This window comes from Sceloporus undulatus, chromosome 1 (genome assembly GCF_019175285.1).
Source record: "Sceloporus undulatus isolate JIND9_A2432 ecotype Alabama chromosome 1, SceUnd_v1.1, whole genome shotgun sequence".
NCBI lineage: Eukaryota > Metazoa > Chordata > Lepidosauria > Squamata > Phrynosomatidae > Sceloporus > Sceloporus undulatus.
The window spans coordinates 377,656,845-377,676,370 of record NC_056522.1 but is presented as its reverse complement, the minus strand read 5'-3'; the positions used below and the strand labels follow the sequence as shown (position 1 = coordinate 377,676,370).

Below are 19,526 nucleotides of genomic sequence, written 5' to 3'. Positions count from 1 at the left end.
GAGATTAACATACAGTTGCTGCACAGGACATAGGCTGCATGACTGTGGTTGAAGACACACTGCAGAAATAATTCAGTCTGAGACTGCTTTAACTGCTGTGGCTCAATGCTAGGGAATTCTGGGAACTGTAGTTTTGTGACACTCTGGTGCCAAGATAAACTACAGTTTTCAAGATTCCCTAGCACTGAACCAGGGCAGTTGAAGTGATCTGAAACTGGATTATTTCTGCAGTGTGTTTTGGACCTGCATTCGGTTGCAATACCAAAAGCAAGGCTTGAGAAAGCTGCTTTTTCAAAGTACAACCTCTAGAATCCCTCTCCTGGAATTTGTGGGGTTTTAATCCAAAAGTGTAATTTTTCAAGCTCTGACAAAGCAGGCATCTTCTTTTTCTGGCTGCCTTCTTCTCCTGATCAACTTAATTAGAAGTTAATGAGCGCCACTCTTGTCCTTCCAAACCCTTCCTGGCTCCTTTGCTGTCTCTGGCATCATGCCACTGACAAACAACAACTGCACTGAAAATTATAGGAGCCAGATGATTACTTAAAAAGACCAAAACACGCTTTCAACAGCTATTTAATCTCTTCCTTTTATCTAAATTTGTAAAAGCTATTTCGGAAAACATTCCAAGCTTGCATCGTGGGATACAGGCGCTTTGGGGTGTGACTTTAGGTGTTCAGTTTGTGAGTTGAGATCAAGGTGCCGTGTTGTCGTGATGCTCAACCTGTTGTTTGGGGCCCCTAATGTCTTTGGCGGGGTTTAGGTGTGTGCAGAATTTATTGATTTCTTAAAATACTAATCTCCTGTCTTTCTGCTCTTTTCCTACAGAGCCCAAGGCATAAACATTAAAAATATATACAGCGTATTAAAAATAGTCACCAGCCCACTCCTGTCCTGTATCTGCAGTCTTCCTAACCAAGAACACTTCTTGATGGTGAACTTTTTTCAAACAGGTATAAATCATGGTTCTCCAGATGTGGTTAAGCTACAAATCCCAGCAGCCCTGGTCTTCACAGACAATGTGAGGAATGCTGGGGCTTATAATTTAACAAGAGCCGGAGGGCCCTGTTATTCCCAACCTGCTTTAAAATGACTAGAAAGAGGAGGGTAATGATAATGTACTTGCAAAAGGTAAGCATAAAAATAAGGAGTTAGACGTTTGTGACAAACAACAACTTTTAGCAGCACAATGTACATACTTGGGAGACTGCAGTTAGACTCATGTCTTGCTGGAGGACCTTCTTCTTGTGTCACCTGGGCTGCATCTGCACTACAGAAATAATGCAGACACCACTTTCACTGCTGTGTCTCTATCCTATGGAATCCAAATACAAATCTCAGGATTCCACGCCAATAGCAATACCAGCCATGGCAATGAAAAGCATTGTCAAACCACATTCTTTCTGCAGTGCAGATGCAGCCATGGTTGGCCACAGTAGAACTGGGAAGTGGACTAGAGAAGCCTTTGGTCTGATCCAGCATGGTTTTTTTTTTGTCTCTACATTTTTGTCCCCAACATACCATTTGCACATGACTTAATCTGCTTTGGTTTCCTGCAGTCCCTATGAAAGGTTTGCAGTTCTGGTTTTGTGTCACCTGGTAATATGGAAAAAAGTATACCCCATCCACACTTATCTTCAAGACATTTACGAAAGTACCGGCTGGCATCCTGTTGGTGACATACGCAGCCAGAAATGGCTATACAGATCAAACCTTGACTATGTTGTGCAAGGGCAGCAGAACACATTTTGACCACCAAAGCAACTGTGCCATTGCACATTGGCCTGGAGTCGCAAATTGACACACAATGTGCATTTAGTTGTGCAACACGCCAATTCACGAATTAGGTAGTGTTGTATGCAGCTCCATGAAGATAAAATTACCATATATACTCAACTATAAGTCGGCCTCATGTATAAATCGGGGTCAGGTTTTGGAGCCAGAATTATGGATTTTGATGTGACCCATAGATAAGTTGAGGATAAAACTTAGGGGCATGTAACAAATGATGTAAAACAGTAGTCCCCAAACTGTGCCCTTTAAGAGATTTTGGACTTCAGCTCCTAGAAGCCTCAGCCATGTTGGCCAATAGTCTGGGATTCTGGGAGTTTAAGTCCTAAATTCCTTAAAGAGCACAGTTTGGGGACCATTGATGTAAAGGATGACATAAAGGCAAACAATGCCAAGGAATTTACAAAAGTCCAGCAGGCGTAACTGTTTATGTTCACACTAAAAGCTAGATCGATGAGAAAGCAAAGAGGGGGGCAGTTATTCCAGGACTTACCCTCTTGTCTTTCACTAGCATTCCTTTTAAAGTAAGAGTTAAAGTACAGTACTTACATTGACCCATGGATGAGTCGACTCAGGTTTTTTGGGTCGACTTTCTGACTAACATTTCTAGACTTATACATGAGTATATAAAGTACAGTGGGCCCTTGGTATCTGTTGGGGTTTGGTTCCAGGAATTCCTGTGGGCACCCAAATCTGTGAATGCTCAAGTCCCATTAAATACCATGGCATAGTAAAACGACACCCCTTATATAAAATGGCAAAATCAAGGTTTGCTTTTTGAGAGTGAGGTTTTTTGGAATATTTTCAAGCTGCGGATGTTTGAATCCATGAATAAAAATATGAATGGATACAGCTCTCTCTGTCTCCTCGATGAAGCCTCTGCATACAGAAAAAGAGCCTTAAAGAGCACTGTGTGTGAACTCGTATTGGAGTGACACTGATCCCTAAATTATAGCCCTTTGGGCGTAGCTCCCACTAATGGGGCGTAGTTCCTTCTTCATTAAATAGTTCCTGTTCACTAGTTGGTTATATACTGCTCCCCTAGATACTAGATACTCCCCTGGACACCCAGATTCATCATCACGGGGCCCCACCTATCTCACTGATGCAAACACACAGAGCATAACGCTGCTTATTCAGCACATCACCCCAGGCATCTTAATGTAATTATAAAGATAGCTTTCTGGGACAGACCACCCAAGGCTTGGGCCATAACCAAATTCTGGGACAATAATCCCATCTGCCTCGAATTTACAACAGAAGCAAGCACTGAATATAGATATGCTACAGATACTTGCAGCTGGTTCTGCAACTGACAGGCTGGATATGCCAAATTGAGTATGTCAACAGAGTCAACTGAAATGCAATTTGTCTCTGAGATGACACACGATCAATCGATCTGTGCTGTTAAGTCTGTGCCAAGTCTCTTGTGTCTGTTTGGTGCCTTCAAGGTATTTCCGACTTATGGCGACCCTGACGCAAAGCTGTCATGGGGTTTTCTTGGCAAGATTTGTTCAGAGGAGGTTTGCCATGGCCTTCTCTTGAGGGTGAGAGAGTGTGACTTGCCCAAGGTGGCCTAGTGGGTTTGCATGGCCAAGCTGGGATTTGAACCCTGGTCTACGTAATTGTAGTCCAACACTCAAACCACTAAGCCATGCCTCCTCTCTGAGGAGTTTATCACACTATTATTATTATTATTATTATTATTATTATTATTATTATTATTAACCTTTATTTATAAAGCGCTGTAAATTTACACAGCGCTGTACATACAATCTTTTTAATTGGACGGTTCCCTGCCCTCAGGCTTACAATCTAAAAAGACATGACACAAAAGGAGAAGGGAGTGGTGGAGGAGAAGGGGCCTTTCTAGTAGGATAATACATATAAAATACATAGCAATACAGGAAATGATTCAATAAAACAGACAACAAAAGAACATCAAATAGCAAGTGACAATTATGCAATGCCTGGGAACGCTTCTCTGAACAGGATGGTCTTCAACACCTTTTTGAAGCTGGTTAAGGAAGTGATGGCTCTTGTTCGCGGGGGAAGAAGGTTCCAAGAGTGAGGGGCAGCGAGTGAAAAGGGGCGAATCCGAGATGGGGCAGAGGAAATCCTGGGCTGAGACAGCAGACCTTGGCTACCAGAATGGAGGGCCCTAGTGGGAAGCTGAGGAGAAAGAAGGTCTGATACGTAAGGAGGGGCCAGTCCATGGAGGGCTTTAAACGTCGACAGCAGGAGCTTGTACTGAATGCGGAAAGGGAGTGGGAGCCAGTGAAGGGATGCCAACACAGGAGAGATATGGTCACAGTGGTGGGCGGATGTGATAATGCATGCAGCTCAATGCTGGACAGAAATTAGAGGACGGAGGTGAGAAAGAGGAAGCCCAGCCAGGAGGACGTTACAGTAATCAAGTCGTGAGACCACTAGGGCATGGACCAGGATCTTGGCAGTAGAGGCGGAGAGATATGGTCGGATTTAGGCAATATTGTACAAAAGGAATCTACAAGCCTTGGCTGTGGTCTGGATCTGAGGAATACATGACAGAGAAGAATCAAAGATAAAACCAAGACTGCGGGCTTGTTGGACTGGTTGAATAGAAATGTTGTCCACAGAGACAGAAAAGGAGAGTTGAAGGGTGGACTTAGGAGGAAAGACAAGAAGCTCCATCTTGGACATGTTGAGCTTCAAACGCCGATGGCGCATCCACTGCGAGACAGCTGTGAGGCAAGACAAACCTTGCTGTTCAAGCCTTGGAGAAAGGTCAGGGGCAGAAAGATACAGCTGGGTGTCATCGGCATACAGATGGTAGGAAAAACCAAAAGAGCTAATGAGTTTTCCTAAGGACAGTGTGTAGAGAGAAAACAGAAGGGGACCCAGAACAGAGCCCTGGGGAACTCCAACAGATAAGGGGACAGAGGATGAAGTCTGTCCACCTGCAACCACTGCAAAAGATCTGCCAGACAAGTAAGATCTAAACCAGTTGAGAACAGAGTCTGAGAACCCAAGGTCAGAAAGTATATCAACTAGAAGACAGTGATCAACGGTGTCAAAGGCTGCAGACAAATCAAGAAGGATGAGAACAGAGTAAAGGCCATTAGCCTTGGCCTGTAAAAGGTCATTGGAGATCTTAGTGAGAGCTGTCTCTGTGGAATGCCTTGGGCAGAAACCAGACTGAAAGTGATCGAGGATGGAGTTGGCTTCAAGAAACTCAAGACAGCGAGAATAAACAACCCATTCTAGCGAGATCCCGTGGGAAAACAGGAGTGAAACACGATATAATGCGAAGATAACCCAGAAATGCCCAAAGTTTATCACACGATGGCGCAGTTAATGTGAAATAACGTGAAGCTAATCCACAATTAAAGCGGAGAAAACCAGCAGCTTTTTACATTTGGAAGAAACTGAATTTAAAAAGCTGCTGGTTTTCTCTGCTTTAATTGTGGATTAAATTTGTGTTATTTTGTTTTTAGCAGCAATTCAGTGTGATAAACTTCCCGAATTTGCAAGTTCTGTTTAAATTCAAATTTAATTTAAATCGTGTTTAATTCCTGTTTTCTCATGGGGCCTCGCTAGTGTAGTAAAGCTGTTACTCGTTTGAGACTGTGCTAATTGACAAAGGGCCCCATTGCGAAACAAAGAATATGTGCTCTCTAGGGATCCCTGGGTCCTCCAGTGCAACTCTGCCAGAGGTTGACCATAGAGTTGTGCTGGAGAACCTAGAAGTTCCAAGAGAAAGCACTTCTCATGGCATTTGTAGGTCCTCCAGAATGACTCCATGACCAACCTCTGGCAGATGTTGACCATTGAGTTGCACTGGAGGACTAAAAGATTCCTAGAGGTGTTCTCTCAGGTAAGAATCATAGTGTTTTTTAATGTGTGGTTTCCCCACATTCATGGGGGCCCTTCACTCCTAACTGCAGGGAATGTGGAGGGACCACTGTCGTGGCAACAGAACTTTGGAGATGTGAGTTTGAATCCCTGCTCAGCCATGGGAGTCCACTGGGTAACCCTGGGCAAGTCACACTCTCTCGGCCTCAGAGGAAGGCCATGGCAAACCTTGTTTGGACCACTTGCTGAGAAAACCCCATAGAGTTGCCATAAGTCAGAAACAACAAAGATAATAAATCTCTCTTCCTAGAGAATAAAGACTTGCTCCAAATAATAATAATAATAATAATGGCTTTGATAAATAATTACATAACAAAAACTAAATCCTACTCTAACTAAAGATAGTCATATATATATATCTATATATACAGTATCAGGAAGATTGATTAGGATATACTGTATAATGTCTTACGGTTAGTATGTATCTTTCCCTCGCAGTCAGTCAGGCTCGAGATACAAACTAACTGTAAGCTTAACCCTTGAAGACAGTGCTCCCCAAACGGTGCCCTTTAAGAAACGTTGGACTCCAGCTCCCAGAAGCCTCAGCCATGAGGGCCAATAGCCTGGGACCCTGGGAGCTGAAGTCCAGAGCCCCTTAAAGGGCCAGTTTGGGGAGCGCTGATAGAGAGAGAGAGAGAGAGAGGGACCCAGCTAGCAAGAAGCCCTGTCCAGAGAAGGAGGAGGCCAGCAGGGCTGCTGTAATAAGGGGGAGACGAGGATGAAGGCAGGCAGCCCCCAGCCCTGCCAGCCCCGGGGTCCCTGGGTCGAAGCTCATCATCCTTCCTTCCTTCCTTCCTTGCTGCTCCAGGGGAGGCGGAGGCGGAGGCGTTGCGGCCGGGGGCCTGCCTCCAATGAGGGCCGGCCAAGTCCTCTTCCTCCTCGCCAGGGAGGGAGGCAGAGGAGCCAGACCCTGCAGCAGAGCCTCCTCCTCCTCGCCATGCCTCCCTGGAGCCTGATGCTGCTGCTGCTGCCGCCCGTCCTCTGCCTGCTGGCCGGCTGCTCCGCTTCTGGCCCCGGCGGGAGCCCCTCCGCCGCCGAGCAGCGCTGCTTCTGCCAGGTCAGAGCCCCTCCTCCTCCTCCCCAGGAGACCCCCAGGGCCCTGCCCTTCCCTCGCCATCGCCCCAAGGCCCCTGGAAGCCCCCCTCCAGCCTTGCCTTCTCCCTCAGGGCCAAAGAATCCCGTGGCGCCTAAAAGCGCCATGCTGCCTGTCCTTAGATGCCAGAGATGCCCGTGGCTCCCCAAAGGCACCCCTCCTGCCCTTCCTTTGCCCAGCGGCAAAGAAGGCCCCCCTCCAGCCTCTCCTTCTCCCCAATGCCTCTGGCCCTGCCTTTCCTTATTATCCCCAAAGGCAAGGGATCTGGTGGCTCTCAGATGCCCCAGGATTCTTGGCCTTTGAGGGAGAAGGAAAGCAGGTTCTGGATGGAGGCTGGAAATCCCCAGCAGCCTCCGCCATCTCCTCCCTGCTTCGCCTTTTGGTGCCAAAGGCACTCTGCACATGCTTAGGGGAGGCGTCTGCCTTTGGGATGATGGATGGTAGGAGGCCTTTTGGTCGGAAGGCAAGGCTCCTTTGAAGGCCTGGCCAACTCGGGCTGATGGCAGCTGCTCTGGTGGGTTGCTAGTCTATTGCTTTCTGTTTTCCTTGTCGCTAGAGCTAGACCTGTCTCTCCTCCAGGCCTCTCGGGGCAACAGGCGGAGCAGGTGGGCCTGGCAGAATGACAGGCTTTGCCCAAAGAAAGGCGTATTTGAAACCTCTGGCCGGAGGTTGGAATGGATAGCCTTTGGGGTCCCTTCTGTTCTTACATACTATTTTTATAGGCTTTTAATTTTACGGGATTTTAAAAAAACATTGTAAGCTGCTCTGAGCCCAGTTTTGGGGAAAGGATGGGCTGGAACAATAAGAGTAACAATAACTCTTTCTTCTACAACCACCGGCCAAAGGAAGGCTGCATCTGGCAGAACTGACCGCTTTAACTGCCACGGCTCAATGCTATGGGATCCACTGAATCAGGATTTGAAACCAGGGTCCAAAACACACGACAGAAATAATCCAGTTTGAGACCGCTTTACCTTCCCAGGCCCAGTGCTAAGGGATCCTAGGCAGTTAAAGGGGTCTTAAACCGATTTAGTTTTGGTGGGTGTTTCTGGCCCTGTGGCCAGGTTCCAGAAGAGTTGATTCCTGATCTTTCTCCAGCATCTCTGCTGAAGATGCCAGAGATGCTGCCGAAAGGTCAGGAATCGACTCTTCTGGCACAGGGCCACAGGGCCAGAAACACCCACAAAAAGCGAGGGATGCCGGCCATGAAAGCCTCCGACTTCACATTGAACTGGATTCTTTCTGCAGCGTGTTTTGGACCCAGGTCAGAATTGTCCTGTTTAAGCAAGGCCTGGGTATTGGACTCCAAACAAGTAGCTTTTCCAAGCTCAGTTTAAAGACTACTACTACTAATAATACCTAATATAATAATAATAACAATAATAATCAAATCAGTTTTTTCCTAGTTGAAAGCCAACCACTGTAAACTTTCTAGGCAGTGTGACTATTGACACAAGTTTGCATTATTGTTGTTGTTGTTGTTGTTGTTATATTTATTTGTATCCCGCTTTCCCCGCCAAAACCGGGATTGAGAGCGGCTTACAGTTTAAAAGAACAGTATGTTTAAAAACATACAGAAGAAGCAATGCACTAAAACAGAATTAAATCATTACAATATTAAAGTGGCCCACTGGTTAAAAGAATAAAATACAGCTTAAAAAGAAAGAGAGGTAATCCATTGCTGCCACCTGCAAACCTGTCTAGTTTAGAAAGTTGACCAGGGTTGGCTGCTTTCAACTAGGCAGCACCTGACTAGGAGGAAGCAAGGGAGGATTTGCATTTCTTTCCCCTTTGGGCCATTTCCTTTTGGTCTACGTGCCACAAGGCCATCACCAAAGAGCCATGCTGGGAAATGTTGGTTTTCTGGGCTGAGTTTCCTGGCTGTTGCATCACAACCTGAACTCTGGAGAGAGCAAGAAAGCAAGCAGCAGCATGACTGAAAGAAGGCTCTCAAAACTTCCAGTGAATGACAGACTGCCAGTGTTTCCCAAACTTTGGTCCTCCAGATGTTTTGGATTGTGGCTCCCAGAATTCCAGACTGTTCACCCAACTGTCTGGGGCCTTTGGGTGTTGAGGTCCAAAAGACTTGGCTGACCAAAGTTTGGGAATCGCTGCTCCAGAGGGAACCACTTTCTTACAGTCTACATTTTAGTCTGCTGTTATAGTTTAGTTCATCAGAGAGCTTGGAAAGTTCTCTTTTGGATGACAGTAGACAGCATCCCCAGACCATGCAAGCTGGGGGTGCTGGGAGTTTTAGTCCAAAAATAACATTTCCAAGTCCTGATTCGTTTGCACTTGGTCGTTTTTTGCAAAAAGTCATTGCAAAGCAACTCTGGTTAAAAAACAAACTGCAAACAAGATGCAATAAAAGAACAACCTCAAAACATGGGCCAGAATAAAATTAAAGAGCAGTTTAAAAAGGTAGGGAAATGTTATTCTAAAAAAGGTCTGCTTAAGTCAGATTGTGTTCTTAACCAGAAAGAAGACTAGTGTTTGGCTGCATCTACACTCTAGAAATAGTGCAGTTTGGTCCCCCTTTATCTGCTATGGCTCAGTGCTCTGGGATCCTGGGAATTGTAGTTTGTTGTGGCACCAGAGCACTCTGACAGAGAAGGCTAAATATCTCACAGAACTACAAATCCCAGAATTCCATAGCAATGAGCTGTTGCAGTTAAAGTGGTATTGGACTGGATTATTTCTGCAGTGTGGATACAGCCAGAGAAAAACGTTACTTGTAATAAGGAAGCTGCATTCCAAAAGTGATATAAGGAGAAGAAACAGGAGTTTATCCCACGGGAGGCATTTCTCCTAATTTCGAATGGAAAGAAAGTGGGGCCAGAACGCATTCACTTAAAGTTGCTAGTTCAGCGAATTTACAGAGTTTATCAGACAAGGGGAATTGGAAGTATAATCCGATGGCAATCTGAATGCAATCATTGGGTTTAACGTTATTGTGTGATAGACTGCCACACACAAATTCAGGCAATGGCATGCTATTTTCGGGCAATGGGGAGCCAGTTCGAACGCAAATGCGTAGTCATGTAATTGCGCTAAACTAGTGACTTTAAATAAATGCGTTCTGGACCCACTTTCTTTTCATTCGAATTTAAGAGAAATTCCTCCCGTTTGATAAACTCCTCTGTGAATGCAAATTGCGTTTGAACTGGCTTCCCTTTGCCTGAAAATAGCTTGCCATTGCCCAAAATTGCGTGTGATCACCTCCCACACAATAACGTGAAACCCCATGATTGCATTAGGATTGCCATTGGATTATACTTCCAATTTCCCTTGTATAACCCTTGTATAACATCCAAAGTGATTGCGTTGTTGCAAGGGCTTTTCCAGATTGGGCAACTAAATTGGGAGGTTGCTCTATTTGTTCCTCTAGTTCTTGGACATTTCTTTCTTTCTTTCTTTCCAGACTTTATATCCCACCTTTCTCCCACAATGGAATTATTTTTATTTTTTAAACCTAAAAGACATTTCTCTTGTCCTGGACTATTTTGTGGCAAGTCAGAGAGAAGAACATTTGCCCAACACACCACAGGACCACTTCAATGAGCCATATATCAGCTTTTAATTATTATATTTTAAGACTCTTAGTGCAGATACCAGCTGCAACATTTTATTCCCACCACGAAGCAGGTGTCTTTCTAATGCCAAGATAAGTTGAACAGAGCATTTGTTTCCTTTTCTTCCTTCCTTTTATATTATATTTCCGTTACAGTACATTAGTGAAATGGCCCTTTTGCAAGTATCTCTGTAACCCTTTAAAAAAATTAACTAAATTAAAATCAGAGAGAAGAAAATTTGCCTGACAAACCATAGGACCACTTCAACAAGCCATATATCAATTTTTAATTATTACATTTTTAAGAGTCTTAGTGCGGATCCAAAAAAATTAGTATTTAATAGACCCCCAAAAGGAATGAAATGAGAGGATGTGAAGGCGACAACAGTCACCAAATTGTTGTTAACTTGTGAGGACCATAAGGGGAACCTATCATGAGGTTTTCTTGGCAAACTTTCTTTAGAGGATGTTTGCCATTGCCATCTGAGGCTGAGAGTGTGTGACTTGCCCAAGGTTACCAAGTCGGTTTCCAGGACTGAGCTGGGATTCGAACCCTGGCCATAGTCCAATGCTCAAACCACTAGCCCATGCTGGCTCTTAGTCAGCAACATACAAGGAGCCATAAATGGTGAGAACTGACTCTTTGGAAGGTGCTCTATAGATACTGTTCTCTTCCTGCCAATTAATATTGTTACAGCCGAAGAAAAGGGTCTTGCAGAAGTTTAAATATTTGTACATTTTATTTGGTAGTCTAAACTTTTCCTATGCCATCAAATGCTTCAAGTGTGACGATCCTGGTCTTGTCATCGTTAGACGTAGTTTAATTGTTCAGCTCAGCTTTTTCCAAAACCTCATTACCTGTTTATTCAATAGGTGACTGGTCATCTGGACGATTGTACCTGCGATGTTGAAACTATTGATACCTACAACAATTACAAGATTTTCCCCAGGCTCCAGAAACTGCTGGAAAGCGATTATTTCAGATATTACAAGGTATTTTTTATTGTTTTAATGTATTTTAGTAGTTTTAATGGTTTTAGTATATGGTTCTTTATTTGTATATTTTATACTTTCATTTAACCTTAGTAGTTTTTTTTAAACCTGTATTGTTTAAGATGTTGTTAGCCATCTTGAGTCCCATTATTGGGAGAAAGGCAGGATATCAATGAAAATAATAATAATAATAATAATAATAATAATAATAATAATATCACACCCTTCCCCAAAACTGAGGCTCAGAGTGGCTTACAATATTAAAACAATAACAACAGTACACTTTAAAACATACAAAAGAGGAACATCAAAATAGAATTAAATTATTATAATAAAAAGGCTTACCAAGGTATTGAGGATAGGGACTAATGAATGAATCATCATCACCATCAATAATAATAATAATAATAATAATAATAATAATAATAATAAGTTCTCTGGTTCCTACTCCCAATATCCTGGCAAGCTTTTTCTAAAAATCCATGCATGCCTTAGCACAGGGTTTGCGAACATGGGGTCCTCCAGATGTTTCTGGTCTGCATCTTCCCTCATTCGTTATCCCTGGATGATAGGTGCTGCAGTCCTTTCTACTCTGGAGGGTCCACCTTTTCCCCAGCCCTGATAATAACAGAAGGCACATTGTAAACCTAAAATAGGTGTGGAAACCATAGAGCCCTCCAGATATTGTGAAGGTAAAGGCTTTCATGGCCGGCATCCATAGTTTTTTGGGGGGGTTTCAGGCTATGATGCCCTGTTCTAGAAGAGGTTATTCCTGCAGCAGCTGTGGCTGGCATCTTCAGAAAATGCTTCATTCCCTGAAAATGTGAGCCACAGCTGCTGGCAAAATGTCAGGAAAAAACTTTTCTAGAACATGGCCTCATAGCCCCCCAAAAATCCCTCCAGATGTTGCTTGACTGCATCTCCCAGCAGTCCCAGCCTGCATAGCCAATACTGATGAATGCTGGGAATTGCAGTCCAACAATGTGTGCAAAAAGCCACATGATTTCCACTCTGATCTAGAAGTCCGTTATTTGTTACCATTTTCTTATGAGTGAAATATGAGATAGAATATGGGTGGTATCTCTGGTTTATCATCTGAAACTTTCTCTTAAGTGCTTGAGAGAGAGAAACCATTTAAAATAAAACACATTGGCTTCAATTCAGTATTTAAACGAGAGTAAACCCACTGAATTGCCTGCAGAATAGTAAGTCAAAATGTATGCAGGCTTCACAGACTCAGGGGGTCTCTTCTAGGGGTCTCTTCTAGCCAGGTGCCATGTTTGGATGGATGTCCTTTTGCCTTTCATAAACTTGTGCTGGACTTTCAAAAGCACTGTTGAATTTATTACCAAACGGCAAACATTAAGCAGCTGAACACTTTTCCAAAAGAAATAATTGTATTTGCTATGTTGAGATGATTAATACCAATGGTGGTGGTCATGCTTAGTTGGGGATGATGGGGCTTGTAGTTCAACACCTTTCTAGGGTGTGCAGTAGAGGAAGGCTGCTTTATATAGGATTATAACATGGTTGCAGTGGGATATGTGTGTGTGTTGTACTCGCAGAAATGTCTAGGTGTTTCTTTATAAGAGAACAGATCCTAGTTCCCAGGAGTTTGCAGCCTAAAACCAAGGTGAGAATCATGCTTCTTTCCAGATGTTGTTGGATTGCAACTCCCAGCAGCCCTAGCTAGCACAAACATGGATGAGGACTATTTGGAATTGCAGTCTAACAACATTTGAGAGATTACATGATTCGCCCCGTCTCCCCAACCCATAAAGCATTTAGTCCAGGCTGGTTTAAACCATGTTTAAATTTGAAAAAAAAAACCACTTCTGTTTTTTTTAAAAATGGATATTCATATATATTTTTTAAAGTCTGGCTATTTTAACTATTTTCCAACTTTCTTACTGGACCAACAATGACTGTTTGAATTTAACTTTAAGTTTATTGACAGTTGCTTATTGTTAAACCAGTATCCCATGACAGATGCTTCTTTTCAATCACTTTATTTTATAGTGCAAGAATGCCATTGAGAAACAAATCCTTCTACTAACATAAGTTCAGCCAAAACAACTTGCTTTAAAAGAGTACTTTTAAAAGAACAATTATTATTTAAGCTAGCGAGCATAACATCTTTATTGCATTTTGCTACTTATTTTTCTGATTCAGTCCAAGATTGGTGTGGTCCTATGCATTAATGCAAAAAAACAAAATAAAAACAAAAACCTGGTTTAAAACAACAACAACTGGTTTTCTTTTCCAATCCTGATTTGGTCCAGATGATATGATGAAAGGACAGGGAGAGAAGTGGCATAAGGAGAAGACCATGCTTTTATTTTCATTGCAGGTTGGACTTGAGGTGTGATATGCATAAAGTAGATAGTTTAAGCTTTCTTCCCTTTCACTTTTCCTTTCTGTATTAAAAATACCTTCTATATCCACATCTTTTCATCTCTTCAGGTGAATCTAAAGAGGCCTTGTCCTTTCTGGAGCGACAACAGCCATTGTGGGATCAGGGACTGTGCTGTGCAGCCATGTCCAACTGTAAGTGCAAGAAATGTTTGCAAATGATATGATGAAAGGACAGGGAGAGAAGTTGCATAAGGAGAAGACCATGCTTTTATTTTCATTGCAAGTTGGACTTGAGGTGTGGATAGCATAAAGTAGATTAGTTTAAGCTTTCTTCCCTTCACTTTCCTTTCTGTTTAAACATACCTTATATCCACCATCTTTTCATCTCTTCAGGTGAACTAAAGAGGCCTTGTCCTTTCTGGAGCGACAACAGCCATTGTGGGATCAGGGACTGGCTGTGCAGCCATGTCCAACCTGTAAGTGCAAGAAAGTTTGCACAGAAGCATAGGTCATCTATTCACACCTTTTTGCCATGCAGGAATACACAATCACACAGCTTTTCTAAAAGAAGCCCATCCAACCTCTGTTAAAGACCTCCAAATATGGAGAGTCCACCAGCTTTCGAGGCAACCCATTGCACTGTCGAAGAGGCTCTTACAGTCAAATGGTCTTACTAAGGTTTACGTGGAAGCTCTTTTTTTGCCATTGCGGTCCATTGGTCAGCTCCAGTCCTTGGAGCTGCAGAAAACAAGCTGGCTCCTTCACTATTCAACAGTTGGATATGACATCATTCCATGACATCCCAACTATTTAAGTTCAAAACAGTCCCATGCACAATCAGCATCTAAATCATCAATTTAAAAATCATCCGGCTAAGCCTGCCAGAAGGGCCTGGTCTTAATGCTGTCTTATGTCTGGACAGCGTATTCAGCTGTCGGCATCTCTTTCTGACAGTATTGCCACAATTTGGGGACGGCTGAAGAAAAAGTCCCTGGCTGACAGTTGCCAGCCTCTTCCTGGCTGACTGGAGTAAATGTCCTCCAGAGGATCTGAGTGTATGGGTGGTTATATGGGAGGCATTAAAAAAAGCCCTGAAAAATGCTTGAAGTTACCAAGTTGGTCTGCAGACGACCTCGAAGCCATTGCAGGGCTTTGCAGGTTTCAACAGTTTGCCCTCTTTGTGATATTTTGCATGCAGTTGGTTTCCAACCGCATGCTTTGATAACAGAAGAATACCATCTCGTGTTCTATCAGTTCTGCAAGTATAGGTGTGTGTGGTTCCATCTGCTAGTGTTCACTACTTCCTCTGCTGGGTGTGTGTATGTGTTTTCCGCGGTCATAGTGAGACTTAATTCTTTGTGCATGCAGATTTTATACTATTTGATTTCTAGCACCCAAAACTGGGACTCAGGCTCACAGCAAGATTAAAAGAAATCCAGATACAATTGGGTGGTGTTATGTCCTCACAAGTTAGCTTTGCCTTTCTGTAGCAAGTGGGGAGACATCTGGCAGGTTTAGGAATAAGTTTTCCCCCATCATGGCTTATGGGAGTTGTAGCCTGCAATCCATATGGAATAGAGGTGCCATAGTGAAACTTTAGAGGGCTCATGTATCTTTAATAGTTGTGTGAGAGCATGAATTTCAGCTGGTGTTGCTTACACTTAACCAGGTAACAGACAACATCTGCTGAAAAACCCCTCTTCTATATGTCCCTAGTTCTCACTCTGGCAACCCTAACTATGGGACCAGGACTGTAATGCAGTTTGACCCCTGCACTTATTTTGACACTGTAAAAAAAGTGTCATTTAAGTGCTACAGCTCCATCCTGTGGAATCCTGGGATTTTTAGTTTTTTAGTCTTCATTGCCAATGCATGCTGGTGCCTCACCCAATCTCAGAATCTGTAGCATGAGCCATGCAAGCTAAAGTGGTCAAACTGCATTATTTCTACAGTGCAGATGCACTCAGGTCAGGCTGTGCATTAATATTGTTTGTGGGGACTAAAGGAAAGACTGATCTGTTTCTCTCCAGCTCCTGTTGCAAATACCAATTTAATTACTAACTAGGAACAACAAACTTAATTGCTAGCTAGGAAGTCAGAATTTAGTTGCCTTGATTAATTAAACAAAATGGTTTTTAACTTCTAATTTCTGTTTCCAGGATGAGGTCCCTGGTGGAATTAGATCAGAGAGTTACATGTACAGGAATGGTTGGGTTTGGACCAAAACTGATTTTCGATTGGGATGGGGACAGTGTGGCCCACAATGCATTTGATGCTGAACCCCTATTTTATGGCCCCCAAGCCTGGCTGCAGACCCTAAAGTTTCCAAACCCCCCCCCCCAAGTTTAAAGAAAAAAATTGGTCATAAAGTACTTTTTTCACTCCAAAATTACCCAAACCTCAGAATAAAAACATGATGGTTCAGATCAATTTGACCCCCACTCCTCTACCTCCTTGGCTGATTTTTGTCCACAACCAGATGTAAACTTTACATCACTACTGGATCTGCCAAACCCACCCTGTGTCTCATAGGATGGTGTCTGAGGCCAAAACGTTGCCAATCCATCCATGCAGTTGCCTACTTTGATTCATGACTATGGCCTGGCTGTGATTTTTTTGCATCATTCCTCACTAAATTATCTATTTAAAAGAAAGAAAAAAGAAAGAAAGAAAGAAAGAAAGAAAGGGAGTTCTTGAGTTCATGAATGTGATGGTAGCAAACAACCAGACCGAGGCTATAAGTCCCAAATTTTGTCTGAAGTGACCAACAAATTTTCTCTCATTTATTTATGCATACATTTATGTGTCAAATTACAGTAGTGTTTCCAGCAGTGATTAACACCACACACACTAGCTCCACAAAGCCCAAATTTCACCAGATCCAGCCCCACTGAAATGTGTTGTGCATCCATTTGGCCAGTCTCAGGCTGCGTTGTCATTAGGGTGCCAGCCTGAAAACTGGGAGCAGGCTCTTGTATCTTTAAGGTTATGTAGATGAGGAAATTTCAGCATGTACCTGGTGGCAGACAAGAAATTCCCTCTTCTACACAACCATTATGGACAGGCCTTCTTCAGTTTTTCCTTCTGGCAATCCTAGTTGTTATTGCTGGCCAAGGCAAGGGAAGAGCCATGGCCCCTTTCCTCAAGTCCAGCTTGGCTTGAGAATTGGCAAATGCAATACCTCATGGCCTTAGAATTCAGAGATATATCCATGTTATGGGAATATCCATATGCAAAGGACCTTGGAGCGCCTTTGAGACTCACGTGTGAAAGAAGTTGTAGCATAAGCTTTTTGTAGACTTGGTCTTCTTCCTTTAGCCATACAAAGCTTAGCTACAACTTCTTTCACACTGAGTCTCAAAGGTGCTCGACGGTCCCTTTGCATATTTTATTATTATTATTATTATATTATTATTATTATTATGTATTATTATTATTATTATTATTTTAACCTTTATTAGGAGCTGTAAATTACCAGTGCTGTACATACAATCTTTTTAGTTAGATGGTTCCCTGCCCTCAGGCTTACAATCAAAAAGACATGACACAGAAGGAGAAGGGAGTGTGGAGGGAAAGAGTAGAGGTCCGCAGTTCTCTCTACTCTGAGGCTGGACCAAGGCAGATGACTGAAGGGAGGCTTGGCTTCAAAATGGAAGGTTAATCTTCTTCCAGGGAAAAACATACTCTCAAGTAGGATAATACATATACAGTACATAGCAATACAGGAGATGGGTTTGATAAACAGACAACAAAAGAACACCAAATAGCAAGCGACAATTATGCAATGCCTGGGAAGGCTACTCTGAACAGGATGGTAGTCATTTCTACTCATTGTACAAATTTTGTCATTGCTTTACAGTATTCAGAAGAAGCCTACACTTTGGGCAGATGACTGTGAAAAAGCAGAGAGACTGGGAGCGTTGATGAATCATTGAGTGCCATTTCTTCTTCTTGGTTAGCCTTCAAAGTGGAATTTGGTCTCTTTTTCCCCAGCAGTCATGAGACATTTCCTTAAGCTTCCTCTTCCCACACCTTCCTCCAGAGACACTGATTTGTGGCCCAGGAACTTGTTTCTAGGCCCTTTATCCAAAGTAGCAGTGGCAAGGAACCATCAGCGGCTAGTGGCTTTCTGTCTGGGGAGCAGTGAATCTGATCCCACATTTACTCTTATTTAAGGAGCTATCTTACATTGTTAAGCCTGTTTGGAGGCAGAGCTCAGCATCTTGGATTGCAATTTTAACTTCCAGCTTAAAACCTGGGGTTGATTTATGGCTCTGCTGAGAACAGGAGACAGAAATATTACTGCAAAAAGGCGTGTAACTATTATGATTATGTGGGCCCTTGGATCCACTGCGGTTTGGTTCCAGGATCACCCACAGATACCAAAATCTGCAGATGCTCAAGTCCATTACATAAACAGCAAAATCAAGATTTGCTTTTTGGAATTGAAATTTTTTTCAAGCCATGATGGTTTCAATGGATGCAGTGGATGCAAGCTTACAGGAAAGGAGATTCCACCTCAATATTAGGAGAAATATCCTGCAGTAAGAAATATACGAGTCCAAAAAGCAAACCTGATTTTGCCAATTTCTATAAGGGACACAATTTTACTATGCCATTGTATATAGGGGACTTGAGCAATCCATGGATTTTGGTATCCATGGCAGGTCCTGGAAATAAACCCGTGGATACAAGGGCCCACTGTAGTATTGATCCATTTACTTGCCATGGCTCTTGCTTTGGAACCCTGGGATCTGTAATTTTCTGATCTACTTAGGCTAGTGAGCTCTAGGGCTCCAGTTCAGGGACTGGGCTAGAGTCCTAAGGAGAAAATATCTAAATATCCCCACCAAAATACCTCTCCCAGCCGGATTGCATAGGATGGAACTATGATAGTTAAGGTGGAATCCAAATTGCTGTCACTTTTTAGTGTAGATACACGTTAGTTTTTCTGAATGTCCCACATCTTCTGTATCCTGACCTAAATATAGGTTTAGGTATGTATATTCACTGACAGTGGGGGGGAAACGCAATAAGCCACATTTCTCGCTTTCTTTGCAGTGAAGAAACGCGCAGGTGTGCTCCGATGGACTCGGCACGATGATTCTGCAGACAGCTTTTGTGAAGCTGATGGTAATGTTGTTTCTGAGTGTCTCTGCTTTTTGGAATTTTTTTTAAAAAAAAATCATCTATATTTTTATAAACTCCATACTCTTTCCACATAATTATTATACACATCCAGTCAAATAATGTTTACAAATAACCTCACAGTATTAATAAATCTTTTCCTTCTCCCTCCACATCAAATCATAGTGGTATCTTCTTCAAATGTACCTAAGATTACTGTTTCTTCTATTAATACATTTAACATCGCATTCCCCTCTTAAAAAGCAACATTTATTCCTCTTATACAAACTGTCTGTATGACATTATTTCATGCTTCCTGAAGTTCATCCTTAGATCAATCCTACTACCTTACTCTTCTCATTTAAGTACAACTTCTCCACCATTCTTTAGATTAATATTTATTAATCATGTTTGCTCTTGATTGTTGAGCTGGCCATTTAAAGGAAAAAACTTCCCAAGACATGCAAATATACACTACCAGATAGCAATATTAGGAGTTGCTTGCTACTGTTATGTGAACTTAAAAAAATATTAATAATATTTACAATTTGTTGTTGTTATTATGTGCAATGCTGCGGAGAGAGATGTGGCGGGAGAGAGATGAGGATCTGTGAAATGTTGCAATTCAAGCATAGTGTTTGGCATGATCCATGCATCCCGCCATTTCACAGATCCTTGCATCTCTTTCCAGACTTGCATTTCGTC

At 42.7% G+C, this 19,526-nt stretch overlaps 1 protein-coding gene across 1 annotated transcript in view; it reads left to right on the top strand.

The window, feature by feature from the left end:
* Window positions 1-6,367: 6,367 nt before the first annotated feature.
* Window positions 6,368-19,526, top strand: part of ERO1A (endoplasmic reticulum oxidoreductase 1 alpha) — a 31,914-nt gene continuing 18,755 nt past the window's right edge. Inside the window, 6 exon segments of the mRNA XM_042446095.1 lie at window positions 6,368-6,739; window positions 11,220-11,339; window positions 13,803-13,886; window positions 15,854-15,902; window positions 17,583-17,629; window positions 18,761-18,827. Coding sequence (XP_042302029.1) covers window positions 6,401-6,739; window positions 11,220-11,339; window positions 13,803-13,886; window positions 15,854-15,902; window positions 17,583-17,629; window positions 18,761-18,827 — 706 coding nt within the window. The 5' untranslated portion in view covers window positions 6,368-6,400.